General features: G+C 39.9%; 1 protein-coding gene and 2 pseudogenes across 1 annotated transcript in view; 1 reads left to right on the top strand and 2 right to left on the bottom strand.

Annotated features, from left to right (window-relative positions):
* LOC131225120 (uncharacterized) overlaps positions 1-14,600 on the bottom strand; it is a 35,680-nt pseudogene extending 21,080 nt beyond the window's left edge.
* Positions 14,601-15,027: 427 nt separating this feature from the next.
* LOC131225121 (putative ripening-related protein 1) lies at positions 15,028-15,777 on the top strand (annotated as a pseudogene).
* Positions 15,778-16,215: 438 nt separating this feature from the next.
* The window catches only part of LOC131225122 (uncharacterized), a 29,820-nt gene continuing 27,064 nt past the window's right edge, over positions 16,216-18,971 (bottom strand). The window contains exon 6 of the mRNA XM_058220558.1: positions 16,216-16,440. Within this exon, the coding sequence (XP_058076541.1) occupies positions 16,339-16,440 (102 nt within the window). The 3' untranslated portion in view covers positions 16,216-16,338. The remainder of the gene's footprint in view (positions 16,441-18,971) is intronic.

An 18,971-nucleotide genomic window follows, 5' to 3' on the forward strand; every position in this document is an offset into this window, starting at 1 on the left:
GATAGTATATATATCGGGTGTAATCGGGATTAGGGGGATGAATGTGTATTAGGACTTTCTAAAATGTTCCTAAGGGTTCAAGGGCATAGCTAGGATTTGAAGAAGATTTGAGGCTTTTTCGAATCAATAAGATCATCTATCTCTTGAAATTCTACTTTCATAATACATGACTTATCGCTTTGTGCCGTGGTTTTTTATTATAAGGGTTTTTCACGTAAAAATTGAATTGTTCTTGTTTGGATTTCTTTGTGCATTGCATGTACTTTGCTTGATTTCGCTCTGTGTGCTTATGCGGTTCCCAACAAGTGGTAACAGAATTACGTTGGGAAGCAGATCGAATCTGAAAGCAATGTATCAATAGCAACTAACATGAAATTCGATGTAGAGAAGTATTTCGGTAAAAATAATTTTAAACTATGGAAAGTTAAAATAAACGGTATCCTAGTTCAGCAAGGATTGGACGAAACTCTCCTTGGAAAGTGACCGAAAACTATGTAAGAATAATACTAGAACAAGTTGGATAAGAAAGCTAATGTATCTATTTAGTTGTGTCTAACGGATGAGATCTTTTATAATGTTATCAGAGAGAAAACTGCAACAAGTACAAGGGCAAAACTAGAGAACATCCATGTGAATAAGTCTATTGAGAATCGCTTGTACTTGAAACTACACTTGTTCAATCTAAAGATGACTGATTGCTTGCCTTCAAGTGCAGAAGTTCGTAAGTAGTATCCCGTGAATACAAGGTCGATCCCATAGGGAGATGAATTGCGAGAAGGAGAAATTCAAATGCAAAATAAACTAAGTAATAAAAACTAAACTGATGATTTGATTTTATGAGTTTTGAATTGATGCAATTCAACTAAATTAAAACAACACCCAAGCTTCAAAGTTCCACACATAGGTTAATGTTCCAAAATCATGATGACTTGGATAACACAACTAGGATCCGAGCACTATGGTCGGCCTAATCGGAAAATAAAATAATTTAAACATTTTAAATAAATGATATAAAAGATTAGAAAATCATGGATTTGCACCATTGATATATATGCTCAAGTGCCAGTGATTTTAGAATTCATATCTATAAGATAATGAATATCGAAGAAATATAGCATGTTGAGAACCTCTCCTATCTAGGAAATCTAATTGATTAAGGGTAAGCCTATTCATCAATGTGGATCTCATATGATGGAAACATATGGATCTCACATGAGGATCAAAAACTAAACCTAAACAACTGATAACATGCATTCACCATTCTTTTCATCATTAAAACAATGAACCATCATAATTATGAAAATATTAAACCAATGTGCTTCCCGTCTCACTATAAGAAATTTTCATTTTACCGATAAACTTATTTTCGACGAAATCAATTTCATCGATAACATGACTTTCCCCGACGAAATTATATTTTGTCAGCAAAAGATTCCCACCACGACCAAATATGTTCCCACCACCATTTACAACGACGGCCTAGAAACTTTTCCCGATGACAATATATATCGTTGGTGAAAACTATTTTCCCGACAATTATTTCGTCGATAAATGTAATTTACCGAGTGGTCCATGAAAATGACCACTTTGGATCCCAGAAAGTACGACATAAACTTATTCAAAGCAAAAACTACTACAAGTAACTACTTTTCAGTTGTTGAGTAGTTCACTTGGGCCGAGTTTAGAGTTCTATTCGCGTAGTGAATAACGTAGAGCCGTTTATCTTTCCTTTGGCCCAAAACTGCTCCTATGGCATAATCACTTGCATCACATATTAGTTCAAAAGGAAGTATCCAATCTGGTGGACGCATGATAGGTGCAGTGGTAAGAAATGATTTAATTTTGTTAAAAGCACTTACACACTCATCTGTCCACTTAAATGGAACATCCTTTTGAAGAAGATTAGTCAAGAGTCTAGTAATGGCACTAAAGTCCTTCATGAATCTTCTGTAAAAACCAGCATGCCCTATAAGTGATCTAATATCTTTAACAGTTTGAAAGATAGGTAGATTAGCTATAATGTCCAGTTTTGAGCAATTTATCTCGATTCCATTTTTAGAGATAACATGGCCCAAAATAAATCCTTTTTAAACCATGAAATGACATTTCTCCCTATTTAAGACAATGTGATTTTCTTCACACCTAAACAAGACAAGAGATAAATTGTTGAGGCATTCCTTAAAACTACTTCCAAATACAGAGAAGTTATCCATGAAAACCTCAAGAAACTTTCCAACCATATTTTTAAAAAAATACTTAACATGCATCGTTGGAAAGTTGTTGGGGCGTTGCACAATCCAACTGGCATCCGTTTGAAAGTAAACATGCCAAATGGACAAGTGAACGTGGTTTTCTCTTGGTCTTCCAGGGCTATCTCTATTTGGTTATATCCGGAATATCCATCAAGAAAACTATAGGAGTGACCTACTACCCTCTCTAAAACTTGATCAATGAATGGTAGAGGGAAATGGTCCCTCTTTGTGACCTGGTTCAATTTTCTATAGTTAATGCAAACACGCCAACCTGTGATGACATGTGTTGATATGAGTTCATTATTAGAATTTTGCACAATAGTTATTCCAGATTTCTTTGGGACTACTTGAGTTGGACTCACCCAAACACTATCGGATATTGGGTAGATGATTCCCACATCCAACAATTTGATCACCTCATTTTTTACAACTTCCATCATGTTTGGATTGAGATGCCTTTGAAGTTTTCTAATTAGTTTGGCATCCTCATCGAGGTGGATCCGATTGGTGCATATAGAAGGGCTTATACCCTTGATGTATAAAATGGTCCATCCCAAGGCTCTTTTGTGGTCCCTTTGAATATTCAGCAATTTAATTTCTTGATCCTTGTCTAAAAATGAAGAGATCGCCATAGGATAAGTTTTATTTTCATCCAAGTATACATACTTAAGCTCATTTGGTAGTGGTTTTAGATCAAGCTTTTGAGCATTAGTTGGTGATGGCAGAGGTCGCGAGTCCTCGATAGATAGGATTTGAGTCCGCGGTCTCCATTGGTACATATCAATGTCCTGGGTGGTAGTGCTTTCATTATCATCACAAATTTCAGCAAGCACTTTTTCTAAATTAGAATTTTTCAAGTCCCCAAAAACTTAAATCAATTCCTTAGTCAGACTAGGTTCCAATTCCTCTTCTTCTACCAAGCAGTCCATAAAATTCAGCTCATGGATCTCATTATTGTCAATGGGCTGCTTACATATAATGAAAATATTTAGCTCTAGAGTTATGTTACCAAAAGACAAGTTCATCATTCCATTCCTGCAATTTATGATTGTATTTGAAGTTGCTAGGAATGGGCGGCCTAAAATGATGGGAACTTGCGCGCTCGCATTTACACATGGTTCGATGTCTAGTACAATAAAATCCACGAGAAAGTAGAATTACTCCATTTGGACTGACACATCCTCTAAAATTTTCCTTGGTACCTTAATAAAGCAGTCAACAAGTTGGAGTGTAATCGTGGTTGGTTTAAGCTCGCCTAACCCCATTTGTTAGTAAACTGAATAAGGTACTAAGTTGACATTTGCACCCAAATCTAGCAAAGCATGCTCAATTTAAAATTTTCCAACAATACAAAGAATAGTGGGACTTCCCGGGTCTTTGTATTTGGGTACGGCCCTTTGTTGAATGATAGAGCTTACTTTCTTAGTAAGGAAGGCCTTTTTGTGCACAATTTTCTCTTTACAGTACATAAGTCCTTGAGATATTTAGCATATGATGGAATTTGTCTAATGGCATTAAGCAGAGAAATATTGACAGTAACCTTTTAGAGCACATCCAACACCTCCTGATATTTCATGGGGATAGTTGGGTTCTGAAGTTTAGATGGGAACGGAACTGGAGGTTCATATGACTTAGTCTCTTTGTCCTTTTGTTGTTGCGGCTCTTGAACCATAGCTGGTTCATCATTCTCTTGAGATGGTGGCTCATCCTCTGGTATTTCTACCGGTTGCATTATCTTGTTATCGACCTCTTTTTCACTTTTCAAGGTAATGATGGCCTTAGCTTGTTCATGATGTAGCTCAATTGGATTTGAGTCTCCAATAAAATGTATATTTCTAAGGTTTAGGTTGAGAAGGAATGGTGCCTTTTTCCCTAGCATTTAGTTGAGTATCAATCCTAGCCATGGCCATCTTTAATTCCTGATTTGATTGAATTAGAGACTAATTCATTTGAGCTTGAGAGTTCATGAATACAGTCAATGCATCCTCTACAGATAATCGCTTTGGTGGGGGCACATATGGTGCATTGTTAGATGCCCCAAAGAAGTTGTTTTGTAGAGGCATTTGAGGCGCATTGGGCGCATTAATTTGTGGTCCATTCCTCCAATTAAGATTAGGATGGTTACGCCAATTTGGATTATATGTGTTTCCCATTGGTTGCGTAACTGACCTTTGGTAGTTATTTATAGCATTTGCTTGCTCATGCTCATGCGTGATATTTTGTACAACTGGATTATTGGATAATCCTTCGTTTCATGGTCTGCATCACCACAAATGCTACAAAAATTACCTAAGAAAGTATTTTCTTTAATCATATTAACCTTCCTAATTTCCAAAGCTTCGACCTTTCTAGCCAATGCAACGAATTTTGCATTAAAGTCGTCTTCCTCTCTTAGGACATACATCTCTACTTTCTCTCTAGAAATGGATCTAGTTTGGTCTGGTTTAACAGAAACATTCCATGTTTGCGTATTCTCTAATAACATGTCTAGAAAATTCAAAACCTCATTATGATCTTTGTTAAGAAAGGTTCCACCACACATCATCTCTATGAACTGACGGGTATCCATGGTGAGCCCCTTTCAGAACGCATCAATCACGTGTCATGGTTCATAACCATGATGTGGACAAATAAGTAGAAGGTGTTTGAAGCACTCCCAAACTTGGAAAAACAGTTCATTCCCCTTTTAGGAGAACGACATGATTTCCTGTTTAAGTGCATTTATTTTGTGCTCGGAAAAGAATTTTTTCAAAAACTCTCTACTTAAGGCTTACCATGTAGTGATGGTATTAGGTCTTAGAGAGTTGAGCCATAAGTTGGCCCGATTCTTTAAAGAAAATGAGAATAACCTAAGCTTAAGTGCATCTTTATTACCATTGTTTACTTGTAATATTACAATTATTTCCTCAAAGTCCTTGAGGTGCAAGTAGGGGCTTTCAGAATCAAAGCCATGAAATTTAGGAATCAATTAAATCCCACCTGGTTTAAAATCAATGTTTCCTGTGTGAGCAGAGAACACTATGCAAGATGGTAAAGTTGATCTTTCAAGGTGTAGACATTCATGTAAAGTCCGTGGTTAGTTTAACACATTCCTATGAACTTCATTATCATCCTCAAGAAGAGGATTACGTTGATTTTTTCTGTTTTGATTTATAGTTGGATCTGGCAGATTTGGATTTGGATTATCAACTGGGTCAGTCATGGAATCCAAGTGATATTGAGTGCATTTTCTAAGTAAATGATCAAGGCCTAGAACTAGTCTACCTTTGGAGGAGAGTCGATTGTTTTGATCCCTACTCCAACGGGATATAAATCATCCACACCACATAACAAATACCATTAATTTAAATAGCAACTATGATACTTAAAATAAAAATAAAAAACTTAACCAACAACCCAAGCGGCAGGTCCGACCATGAGGGTTCAATCCACAAAGTAAAATAAATCAATAACCCAAGCGGCAGAGCCGACCATAAGAGTTTAATCTACAAAGCAAAATAAATCAACAACCCAGTCGGCAGGGCCGACTATGAGGGTTCAATCCACAAAGAAAAAATAAATCAACAACCCAGGTGACAGGGCCGACCATAAGGGTTCAACCTATAAAGTAAAAATAAAAATAAATCAACAAAAGTAAAAATAATACAGAATTAAAATATGCTAATCTGGAAAATAAATTCAGCACATGATCTTTGTGATCAAACAGCAACTGTAGGACAACCATAGCACTTGGGTGATAAAATCCCAAGAAGGGCAACCTTATGTCACAGTTAGTGCTTAAAAGACCCAATTGAATTTACTTTCAAAGAAAAACAGAAAATCTATAGAAATTTTGGAAGGTTTAGAAGAGAACTTATCTTAGAAAAGAACTTTCCTTAGCTATCTTGCACAGATCTAATCTATCTCAGTCTCTCCCCGACAACGGTGCAAAATACTTGCTTGCTTACCTCCAAGTGTAGAGGTTCGTAAGCAGTATCACATGAATACAGGGTTGATCTCATAGGGAAATGAATTGCGAGAAGGAGAAAATCAAATGCAAAACAAACTAAATAATAAAAAAATAAACTGATGAATTGCTTTTGGGAGTTTTGAATAGATTTAATTCAACTGAATTAAAACAACACCCAAGCTTCAAAGTTCCACACATGGGTTAATGTTCCAAAATCATGATGACTTGGATAACACAACTAGGATCCAAGTACTATGGTCGGCCTAATCGGAAAATAAAATAATTTAAATATTTTAAATAAATGATATAAAAGATTAGAAAATCATGGATTTGCACCATTGATATATATTCTTAAGCACCAGTGATTTTAAAAATTCATATCTATAAGATAACGAATATCAAAGAAATATAGCATGTTGAGAACCTCTCCTATTTAGGAAATCTAATTGATTTATGATAAGCATATCCATCAATGTGGATCTCATATGATAGAATCATATGGATCTCACATAAGGACCAAAAACTAAACCTAAACAATTGATAACATGCATTCACCATTCTTCTCATCATTAAAACAAATGATCATCATAATTATGAAAATATTAAACCAATGTGCTTCTCTTCTAGCTTGGGCTAGAGGGAACTTAGAAAAACATAATTAAATTACAAAATAGAAAAGCAACAAGAAATAAATAAATATCTAAAAACTTATAAAGAAAAACAAATTGAAACTATGAAACTTTTCAAAAACCCTATATAAAACTCTCTAAAAACCCTACATCTTACTTTAGGATGCTTTGAATGATGCTTAGGAATGCCCTAGGAAGCCCTATTTATAAGTGGGGAACTCCAACTTTCGCACCAAATTGAAAAACTCTATAAACCGTCTCAAATTTACGCAGTTTGCTAAAATAGACTTCACTCTTCACAGTTTTTCAAAATAGACTTCAGAATATGTTTTTTCAGAACAATTTCAGGATTCCTTTTTTTCACTTCAAATCTTTGATTCTCTTCATTCCTCACTTGATTTTCTTGGATCTTTGGCATGTGAATTCTTCAATCATGGTCTCCTAAGATCCATCCCTTGCCTTAGTGATTCTTGAACATCAAATTCATGCTTTTAGCACCCTTTTCAATCCAAGCTCTTAAATTCACCTTGCGACGCAAACACGAGTAAAATAGAATATTAAGTTTATTCATGTTCATAAAACCAAGATATAAATGGGGGAAATTATGCAATATTTGATTCTCAACAATGACGAAGGGAGCTGATATTGAGGCCGACATCAGTAACTTCAATAGGCTTGTTTGCAAGTTGTTGGATGTGTAAGAGATGATGAAAAATGAAGATCAAGCATGTATTCTGTTGAACTCTCTTCCAACGTCATATGAATCATTCAAATACTCTTTGTGCATCAGTAAAACAACCATTAATGTTGAGACCATTACCCCAACCCTTCAATCTAAGGCAATGAGAAAGAAAAGTGATGGAGTGGGTAATTCTACAGATGCGTTGATTACAAGGTGAATGAATTCTAAGCGGGACAGTGGACCTTCACAATCGAAGTTCAAATCCAAAGGCAAGTGCAAAGGAAAGTTGAAGTGATAGAATTCTGGCATGACAGCACACATGAATCCTATGTTAAGGAAAGAGAATCCAGAGAGTTCTTCGAGTGAGGCTAACACAGCAGAATCCAATAAGGGGACGAATGGTAGTGATGTGTTCACTGCATCAAAATCCTGGTATTTCAGCAGAGAATGGATTTGGATACAGGGGCTTCATACCACATGACCCCTCATAGGAGTTGGTTCACAGGTTACAGTGAGTATAATGGTAGTCAGGTGTTTATGGGCAACAATAATGCATATAAAGTGGTTGGTGTTTGATCGGTACACATCAACATATTTGATGGCATAGAGCTTATCTTTACCCATGTGAGACGCATTCCTGAGCTGAGGATAAGTCTGATATCTCTAGGTGCACTCGAGGCACTTGGGTGAAAATTCACCGGGTTTGATCATGTCCTTAACTCATAGTCATAAAGGCACAAATGAATGTAAACATTTACAAGTTGATCGGGGGTACTTCATCAAGTGGAGCTATAGCATTTGTAATTCCAATTTTTAAAAGTATCGATTTTAATATATATATATATATATGAGCATTGTATACATGGTAAACAGTCAAGGTTGTCTTTTAAATCTGGGAAATATATTTGTAGGGTGTTCTAAATTATATGCATTTTGATATATAGGGTCGTCACCCGTAGTTTCTAGTAAAGGGTTATCATGGTTTGTTACATTTATTGATGACTATTCCAGAAAGGTGTAGGTGTACTTTATAAAAGGTAAATCCGATGTTTTTACTAACTTCAAACAATAGAATGCGATTGTTGAAAAACAGTCAAGGCGGAAGGTGAAAGTAATACGGACAGATAATGGTGGAGAATTCAGTTCGAGAAAATTCAATCAGTTTTTTAAGACTGAAGGGATCGTTAGGCATAATACAGCGCGTCACATGCCTGAGCAGAATATTGTGGCTGAGCGGATCGATCGGACTCTCATAGAGAGGGCCCGATGCATGATGAGCAATGTTGGGTTGGGCGAAGAAATGTGGACTGGTGCCGTAAACACGTCTTGTTACTTGATGAATCAGTCCCCTTGTACAGTTATTAATTGTAAAATTCCAGATGAAGTATGGAGTGGTCAGTAGGTAAACAACTCGAGGCTGTGAGTATTTAGTTGCGATGCTTACTCTCATGTACCATCAGTTGAGAGAGGTTGGACCAAATGGGTAATTTCTACATAAAAGTTCAAGTTTTATGCAACTTCTTTGGGCTTGGCAAAGTCGAAATGATGACAGAGAATGCACGAGAAATGGTGATGAAATTATGATGAAAGTCAAATTCGAGATGGTGAAGGCTAAGGAACTATGGACATTAAAGATTGAAGACATGATGGAGATTGTTGTTGATGTCTTAAATATGTCAATAACAAGGTCTGTCAATGCCGTCAACAGACCACTCAAGCAGATGTCAATGTCATTGATAGATGCTCGATCTCATCAAAAAAATTAGAAAAATCTATGTTGGTTGTTAGATTGTTTTAGATGTTTTCTCGATGCCATCGAAGTTGCGTGCAGAATTGCGTAAGTGCGCGATGTGTTTCTTATTCCGGTTGTGATAGTATATATATTGAGAGTAATTGGGATTAGGGAGGATGAAGGTATATTAGGCTTTTCTAAAACATTTCTAAGGGTTCAAGGGCATAGCTAGGGTTTGAAGGAGATTCAAGGCTTATTTGAATTGGTAAGATCATTTATCTCTTGTGAGTATGTTTTCATAATGTATTAATCGTCGCTTTGTACCGTGGTTTTTTTCCCGCAAGGGTTTTTCCACATAAAAATCAGATTGCTCTTGTTTGGATTTATTTGTGCGATTGCGTGAACTTTGCTTGTTTCCACTCCGTGTGCTTGTGTGGTTCCCAACATGTATGGTAGGCCCTACATTAGCGTATCTGTGCAAGATCCGCTCCGTCCATTGAATTTCTCATTGCCCGAAAACCCCCGTCTTTGGTTGCTCTATTGATGGATGTCCATGGATCTCATCCTACTTTCCTTGGGTCGCTCTATTGATGGGTGTCCATGGATCTCATCGAACGGTATAAAACAACCAATTTCACATCTACATCTGGTTAATCCAGCCAATCTAAGACGCAGTACAGGATATCTAACATTTATGGAATATTGAAAAACACATTAAAAGATGCAAAAACAATGGCCCATTTCTATCGTTCAATGAGAACCCCTCATTACGTAAAAACCACACCAACAGCATGATTTAATCCCATCATACGTCAAAGCATTAAACGACCTGCAACATGCATAAAATCCACTTTGATCAACCCTTTAGATCAACCATGATAAAATTAGATTCATTATTTAATGTGAGTGAATGCACTTGAACAGGTTTGATCTCTCAATCTAAAAATCTGATGAGGCCGAGAACAATTTCTCTACAATCCTCATTCAGATTAATATAATCTAACCACTCCATGTACCAAATAGACATCAACGGATTTGCTAAAAAATTTCAAAAATCCACAATGATTGTTGTACAAGACTACTCTTATAGGTTTTAGACGAGTACACACTAGAATCAAAACATTTTCTCTGATAATTAAAACTTGTATTTTCCATTTCAAGACTATCCATATACAATCATATCAGATTTCGAAGAACAATCCAAAGCGAAAAATGGTTTAGATCATACATGTTCTGAACAGGTCACGATGTAGACGATTCCAAGCCATGCAGAAGGTATCTCCCCGAGTCTATCCCAATACGGGTCCACCATCCACGGATGTGGACCAAATGATTACACGTGCAGAGAAGGAGATGGAAGGATGTGAGATGTGAGATGAAAAATGAATTAGGATCATTGATCATCTTATTTATTTACTGTATAAACGTGTGGCCCACTTTAAGAGTAGGCCAACGTGATTTTCAGGCCATGGATAAACACCATAAGGCCCTCGTGATGAACAACTTGGATAAAGCCGAGAGCACTCAAAGCCCTCAACTGGAACAGATTCGGCAGATCAAGCTCCAGATAGGGGTAGCAATGGAGACAGGGACCCAACCTTGGTTTGAGGGCTGGACCCGGGCTTAAAATTTAGGTGCGATGCTTGGACCAGAACAGACCTATTGGCGCAATTCAAACATCAAGTGGAACGCCATTGTAAAAAAAGAACGGAGGCTTTGGAGACTCTTAATTATGGGGCACGACTGTCATTCAACATACAAGACTAGTTTTAAGACATTCCAAAGATTAACAACAATCACGTGTATCCGAAGGGGACGGGGATTAGCTACTGACTGGTTGAGTAGCGAGACTCGCTACTCAAGTGACGTCACCAAGTTCTGTGGGGCCCACCATGATGTGTGTGTTGTATCCACACCGTCCATACATTTGGAGAGATCATTTCAGGGTATGATCCAAAGAATGAGGGGATCCAAGGCTAGAGTAGACCCCACCACAGAAAAAAGTGGGGAGAGTAACGCCCACCGTTGAAACTTTCCGAAGGTCCACTATGATGTTTATTTGAGATCCAACCTGTTCATGTGTTAACGCATACATGAAAGAAGAGAAAACACAAATATAAGCTTGATCGAAAACTTTTGTAGCCCCTTGAAGTTTTTAATGGCGGGCGTCACTCTCCCCACTGTTTTCTGTGGTGGGGTCCACTCGAGCTTTGGATCTGACTCATTCTTTGGATCATGCCCTAATATGATCTTTCCAAATGGATGAACGGTGGGGATACAAACCATACATCATGGTGGGGCCCACAGAACTTAGTGACGTCACTTCAGTAGCAAGCCTCGCTATTCAACCTGTCAATAGCTAATCCGGGGACCGGATTAGCTATATGGGACCCACTGAGATGTTTGTTTGATATCGAAGCCATTCATTAGATGCCCAGTCATGCTATCTAGGCACTTATAAATCAACCTAATCCAAGAACTCAGGCGGGCCACACCATGGGAAAGGAGCAGAAGCTATGGCGAGGGTGATGCCCCATCATAGAAACTTCCAAGGAAGGTGTGTGTGGAGCCCCACGTCCTCCGGCTACGTGGATTGGCCTGGTTTTGGGGGTGTGCGGTGAACTCAATGTGGCGCACCTGATGCGTGATTTGTACTCTACACACGGCAGGCCCTATAGAAGCTCGAACATGGAGCGTGATCTGTACTCTACGCCCCTGATGCGTGATCTGCCTCATTTTGGACTTATACCCTAAAATGATACCAAAAAATGAGTGGACGGTGTGGATAAGAAACATACATCATGGTGGCCACTTAAAGCCCTTGCTGGTTCCCAACAGGAGATGGGCGGGGGTAGGATGCAATCCGTGTCCATTATCATGGGTAGAGCTGAGAATCGGACCAAGTCAGATCGGATTAGGTTCAACTCGACTCGGTCTGAAATCTACATGGCCTGACCCAAACTCGATCCGATTCGAAACCGAGTCCAAGTCATCGGACTCGAAACGATCCAAACCACTGCTGGCCTGATCCAATTCGAGACCGACTTGGCAAGAAAACCGAGTCGGATCGGATTGGGCACGGTTCAGATCGGTCCTTAAGACCTTCTCCAAGCTTTTCTGCCATTAAAGGAATGAAATCCTCGAAAGTTACTGCATTTTTTGCCATTTCTAAGAGAAAATAGAGATGGGTTTTTCGTAAGAGAGGCCATGGATTGGAAATTGGGAAGATGGGTGAGTCTATATAAAGGAAAAAAAGGATTAGATTCGAGGAAAGAGAGGGATTGATGCCAGTCAAGCAACAGCTGAGTCTGGAATAGTTGTTTTCTCTTTCACCGAAGTTGCCAGATGGGTGGTTAGGGGTAATGCATGGTGTATGACGCATGGACATGGGATGTTTCTTATAAAGGGGAAAGGGTAGTTGAGTATCACGTGCACAACCAACCTCACTTCAAGCGCAACTACTTCGTGTGATCAGTCACACGTGACAAGTGAGTTCGCTGCCATGTAACTTGCGTGCTGTGCATGTATCTATTCGGATCAGGTCGAATCGGATCAGATCGAATCCATTCAAATTGGATCCGTCTAGATTGACCACGATCCAAACTCGATCTGAAAAACTGTCGAATCTGGATGGCCCTACTCTATCCACACCGATCCAGGCCGTTGGTTCGGTTCAGATCGGGTCGGATCTACCGGATCGGGTTAAACCCAGCTCTAATCAAGGGTGGCAATGGGTGGGCCTGGCGTTGGTTCCTACCCTGATTTTGAAAGGGTTGGACTGGGCTTAATGGGCAAGGCCTATTCAAAATGTTGACTTGTCTGGCTCAGACCCGGCCCACTGAATTTGATCCAAAGACCATCTTCATCTTAATCACCCACTTGATGACAACCCATCAGACGGTTAGGATTACCCCGACAGCTGCTTTTTTTTTCTTTTTTTCTTTTTTGAGGGAGGATCACTTACTATGTGGGGGCCACTTCAAAATATTACACCCATGCAATCTATTAAATTCCTTTTGTGCACAAATATATCAATCAGAAAACAAAAACATATGAACTGAGGATAATAAGTTTGGAGGAAGTAGTAATACATTATAGACATAAGCATGCCTTACACATTTTGACACAACGAAATACATACTAAGTGATATCATGTACGGGTGGCAATTGTTGGGCCCATTGGGCTATCGAATATATCATTTACCCAGCCCAAGCCCAGCTCAATGCAGCCCTTATGTCAAGCATCGGACCATGTGATATCATAGTCACCGATCTGCGATTCGGGGATGCCCAATGCCTTCCACACCGCAGGAGAGGCATCTACTATGTTGTTGGGGCAAGGTGGTTGGTAGTCATGATCTGAATCACAACCATTCATTGAATCACACTCATCAACCACCTTAGCCAATACAGATCGACCATTGGCGTTGATCTTGATGTTCTGAAGGCAACGGCTTCCGCCATTATACCATCCCGTCGACAGGGCCACGACTTTTTCACTATCACTATGGTATTTGTTGTCGCACTCAGAAGGGGCCCCACCATCACCCCCTGGGGCGAAGCTATTGATGGTCATGGTCGCACCAGTATTGCTAGTAACAGGAGGAGAGCAATGGTACTGAGGATACATCTTGCCTGCCTTGCAGCAGTCGGAGTGGTTCTGGGTGTTGCATTTGTGGGCCTTGCCGCGTAAGTAGCCACTGGGATTGCATGATTTCAGTGGTTTGTAGCAATTCACTGCGAGGAAACATGCCATAAGGACCCAGAGTACTGAAAGCAGATGCTTTGCCATGTGATTTCTCTCCAATCTTTCCCCTCGTTTGAGTTGGTATTTGATTATGGTTTGGTTTGGGGTCTGTGTCTATTTATAGACAATTGATGAATATCGACCTTTCCTGATTTCATTCATTGCCTAAGAGTGTTTGGTTGTACCAATATTTAACGAGTATAATGAATTTCTGCCCCAACTTAAGACTGATTACACATGAAATTTCATGATTTTGGTGCAACCAAACGCACCCTCAGTATATTATTACACAATGGAAGGCAGCGTACGTTCATCTCTGTCCATCTCATTTTTTTTGCATTTGTGTACCACTCTTTTGTCTCCATGTAAAAGCGTTCCCTTGTAATTTCTAGCTCTTCAAACTCGCCAAAATAGTCCTCAAAAGGCACGAAAGTTGCATGAGGCCCCATTCAAAGTAATCAGTAACATTCAAGCAGTAGGTCCCACCACAGTAGGATCACAGCCGTTTGATTTCATGATCTGATAGAACCATCATTGTCATGTAAACAATAAGGGTGAAACCATAACCAATAAAAACCATTCATCCAGTTGGCCACTCATTCAATGGACCAGAGTGAGCAATATTAAAGATCCAACTTCTAGACTTGCTCACGCTGGATGTTAACCATATACCCTTTTAGTTGGTTTGCAACACATGGTGGACCCCTCCGGATCATCCAACAGTTCCATGTTTCAGACCATAAACCCAAAACATCCAGTCGGCATCCAGCCACTGAGCAGTTCTGATCAACTAAGAGTGCGCCCATGTACAGTAATCCTGCAAACAACAATGGGAGACTCCCACATTACCTGATTCAACATTAATTTAAACAACAGATTGTTGAAGACTAAGAGAGAGAGAGAGAGAGAGAGAGTCTGCGTACCATATCTTCTCATTTGAAGTAAGAGACAAGGCATTGCGTACCATATCTTCCCATTTGAAGCAAGAGACAAGGTATTGCATACCACATCTTCCAATTCTGAAGTAAGAGGCCAGCCTTATTCAAATTTTCGATTTTGCTGGGTCCAGACCCGGCACATTGCCAGCCATAATTGCCCATGTCTTCCAATTTCAAGTAAGAACTGCCATCAATTCCCTATAAATACACATCACCTTCTCCTAAGGTCTACACATCCAAAAACCCAAGCCATCCAAACAGGGAGACTCAGGAGAGACTAGAGAGAAGTCACATGGCTAAGCATCTGCTTGCACTCGGGTTTGTACTCTTCACCAGCCTCACCGCAGCGAATTGCTATACATCACTAAGATCTTGCCAGCCCAGCGGCTACCTGCATGGCAAGGCCCACAAGTGCAACACGGAGAACGACTCTTGACTGTTGCAAGGCAGGCAAGATGTATCCACAGTACCTTTGTTCACCTCCCATTATTGGTGATACTCCCGCAACCATGACCATCAATAGCTTTGCTGAGGGTGGCGATGGTGGGGCCCCTTCTGAGTGTGACAACAAGTACCATAGTGATAGTGAAATGGTTGTGGCCTTGTCTACGGGGTGGTACAATGGTGGTAGCCGCTGCCTAAAGAACATCAAGATCAATGCCAGTGGCCAATCCATATTGGCTAAGGTTGTTGATGAGTGCGACTCCATGAATGGCTGCGATTCCGATCATGATTACCAACCTCCATGTCCCAACAACATAGTGGATGCCTCTCCTGCAGTGTGGAAGGCATTGGGGATCCCTAAATCACAGATTGGTGACTATGATATCACATGGTCCGATGTGTGACACCACCTTCGCAAGTTTCATTGTAATAAATATGCATGTATGAAACTATCAACGGCTAGGATGTACTCACATAAAGTCACTTTTTCCTCTCAGTGAAGGCCTCTGTTTTTACAAGATTTATATAACCGAAGATGTTGGTATGGCATAACTTGCCCCGTAGAAGTATATGGAGTCCTGTGGTAGTTTTTGTTGGCGGTGCAAAGAGGTCAGGTTGATCCAAGGGGTCACTCAATCTGAAACAATGATAAATGGGTCGAGATCTGAAATTGGAACCACATGCTCATGTGTTGCTTCGATTATCAATTGTTCAGGTCTAGAACCTCCAGCTAGGGAATGGAGTTGGCTAGTGAGGGCCCTCTCTAGAGGAGAAGAGCTGGGATCAAGTCCTGCTAGTGATGGGGAGCTCGAAATAAAACACAAGAAGCCAAAAGTGGGGAAAAAAAAACGCAGCATAAAATGCCCACAATCGATTAACCAAAAATATAGTTCACATAGAGAATATCACATCCACTAGGCTGCAGACAAAAAAAAGTTTAAATTTCCAACCAAAACGAGCTGGTGCTAAATCTCCTTACTGTCCTGCAATGTGGGGGTTTGAACTTCTCTGTTCTGCGTGACAGGAGGATTTTGTGTTCTCTGTACTTCTTCGGATGCATCCTGAATCTACATTCCGAAGAAAACTCTTCCATAAGTATTTAATAAATTAAAAAAATCAATAACTTGATGTTAAAAATAAATAAATAAATAAATAAAAATCTTCTAGCATTGTACTAGCCAGATGGCTGTTACCAGTTGACCTTTTTCTCTCATCCCATTTTTCCATTTCATAAGAGGTGCAACCTTTGAGTATAACAGTAAAGGCCATTATGAAATGGTTAAACAAGAAAATGAAACCAGATAAAGGTGGGGCAAGAGTGAAGGCCCTTTCTTCAAAGCTTGGTTGTAAAAGCGGGAACCTACTATCGTCATTAGGAGAGGACAGAGTGAAGGCCCTTTCTTCAAAGCTTGGTTGTAAAAGAAGGAACCTACTATCGTCATATCTCAGGCTCCATTGTGTGTGGGAAAGCTGGCAAAGTGGTTGTAGGATGTGGTGGTGTAAAGGGTGGAGGACAAACTTCAACATGGAAGAGAAATGTCTTTGAGCAGCCAGATCAACCTCATCAAAACCACCTTATATAGCATGCACATGTACTTTATGTCGTTATTTAAATTCCACCTAGTGTGATAAATAGAATTGAGAAGCTCCAAAGAGACTTCCTCTTGTGAGGTCAGGGAGGAGAAATGGATCCATTTGGTGGGATGGAAGGAGGTTTGCAAACCTCCGTCTCAAGAGTATAGGGGTTAAGGCACTCAAATCTATGAATGAAAGTTTGCTGGGTAAATGACTTTGCAGGTTTGGTTTGGAGATAATAGCTTTTGGAGGTAGACTATTTCCCAAAAATATGTTCAACAAGGGGGGCAGTTCCCTAGTCAATCCTCAACTTAAGAGAACCTTGAGGCTTTGGGAGGCCATGTCAAGGGGAATTGGAGGATGGAGTTCAAAGTTGGTATTTGCAACAGGATCAGATTCCAGGAAGATGTATGATGTGTGAAAACTCCATTTTGAATCGATTTTACGTGGCTCTCCATTGTTTCTTCTTATCTGCAGGCCATAATATCTCGGTGCCACAGTACGCTGAAAGGCAGGACAATATAGTCTGTACCCTTTTCCTTTGTGGAGTCGAAGACATGCCTATGGCTTAGATTTCGCATTTGCCAGGTCCTCCAAGGGTGATAGCATTCAGATGGCTCACAACAAAGAAGATTCTAACAATTAATAACCTAAGGAAAAGAAACATGACAAAATAACTAATGGATGCATAATGTGCCTCAAAGATGTGGAATCGATCGATGATCTTATGGTCCACTATGAGTATGCCTCTAAAAACTGGTGGGATCTTTTGAATCTGATGGGGACATCACGAGCGCGCACGCCGCCCCCTACGCACGTACGCCAAAAGGAGGACCCCACCGTCGATCTGGATCGATGACGACGTTCAGGGAGGACCTCCTAGTTAGGAGACAGTTTTGATTCAAAAGAGTGGGCCCAACAATCAAGAAGAACCCACCATGGGATCTCATGATCGTAGCCCACTAGTCGGATTGATTTCATATTTTAGGTTTTACTTATTGTCATTATTTAGAATATCATGAACGCTTTAGATTTCTTTATTTGGTTTTTATTTTAGTTTACTTCATCGCCAGATAATAGGTTGCGCACATGGCACGAGTTTTGGGGTATAGGGTTTTCTATAAATAGGCACCCCTTGTAGTTCTTTTGATTCATTGAAGATTAATAAAAATTCTACGTTTTCCTACTCTGAGGGTGTCTCATATTGGTTACGTAACGGCCGATACGTAACGGTAATGGTGGGGTCCGTTACGTGATACGAGGGCGTAATGGGCGATGCCCCGATTTTGCTACTGTGACGGTCATTACGGGCGAAACGGCCGTTACTGACTTGTAACGGCTATTACGGGCCTTAAAAAAGAGGGAAAAAAATACTTACCTTTTTTCTTTCTTTCTTTCTTTTTTCTTCTTCTTCTTCTTCTTCTTCTCCTTCTCGGGGAGCTGCGGCTGCAGCTGTGGCCCAGGCCTCCTCCTCCTCCTCCTCCTCCTCCTCTCTCTCTCTCTCTCTCTCTCTCTCTCTCTCTCTCTCTCTCTCTCTTTTTTCTTTTCGGTTTCCCTCTCTCCCTTCTTTTTTTTTTTGGAGGTGTACCGCGCACCAGCTGGAGGTACGTGTCATGCTAAGACGAGCGCTGACGGTCCTCGAGCTCCGAGTTGTACGAACGGTTCAAAGGAGATCAAAGTTACGTGGGCTCCACAGTGATGTATTTATTATATCTACACCGTTCATCTATTTTCAGAGATCATTTTAGAGCAACACCAAAAAAATGAATTATATCCAAAGATCGTCCGGACCACATCAAAAATAGCAGCGGAGATGATGATTTTCACCGTTAAACAATTCGTAGGGCCCACCATAACGTTTATTTTCCATCCAATCTGTTCAAGCCTTAAGACGAGCTCGTCAAATGAATGGACGGTTTAGATATAACACATGTCAGCTTGATCTAAAACTTTTGTAGCCCCAATAAATTTTTAATGGTGAACTTTTAATTATTGTTGTTTCTCATGGTGCAGTCCACCTGAG

Source organism: Magnolia sinica, chromosome 14 (assembly GCF_029962835.1).
Source record: "Magnolia sinica isolate HGM2019 chromosome 14, MsV1, whole genome shotgun sequence".
NCBI lineage: Eukaryota > Viridiplantae > Streptophyta > Magnoliopsida > Magnoliales > Magnoliaceae > Magnolia > Magnolia sinica.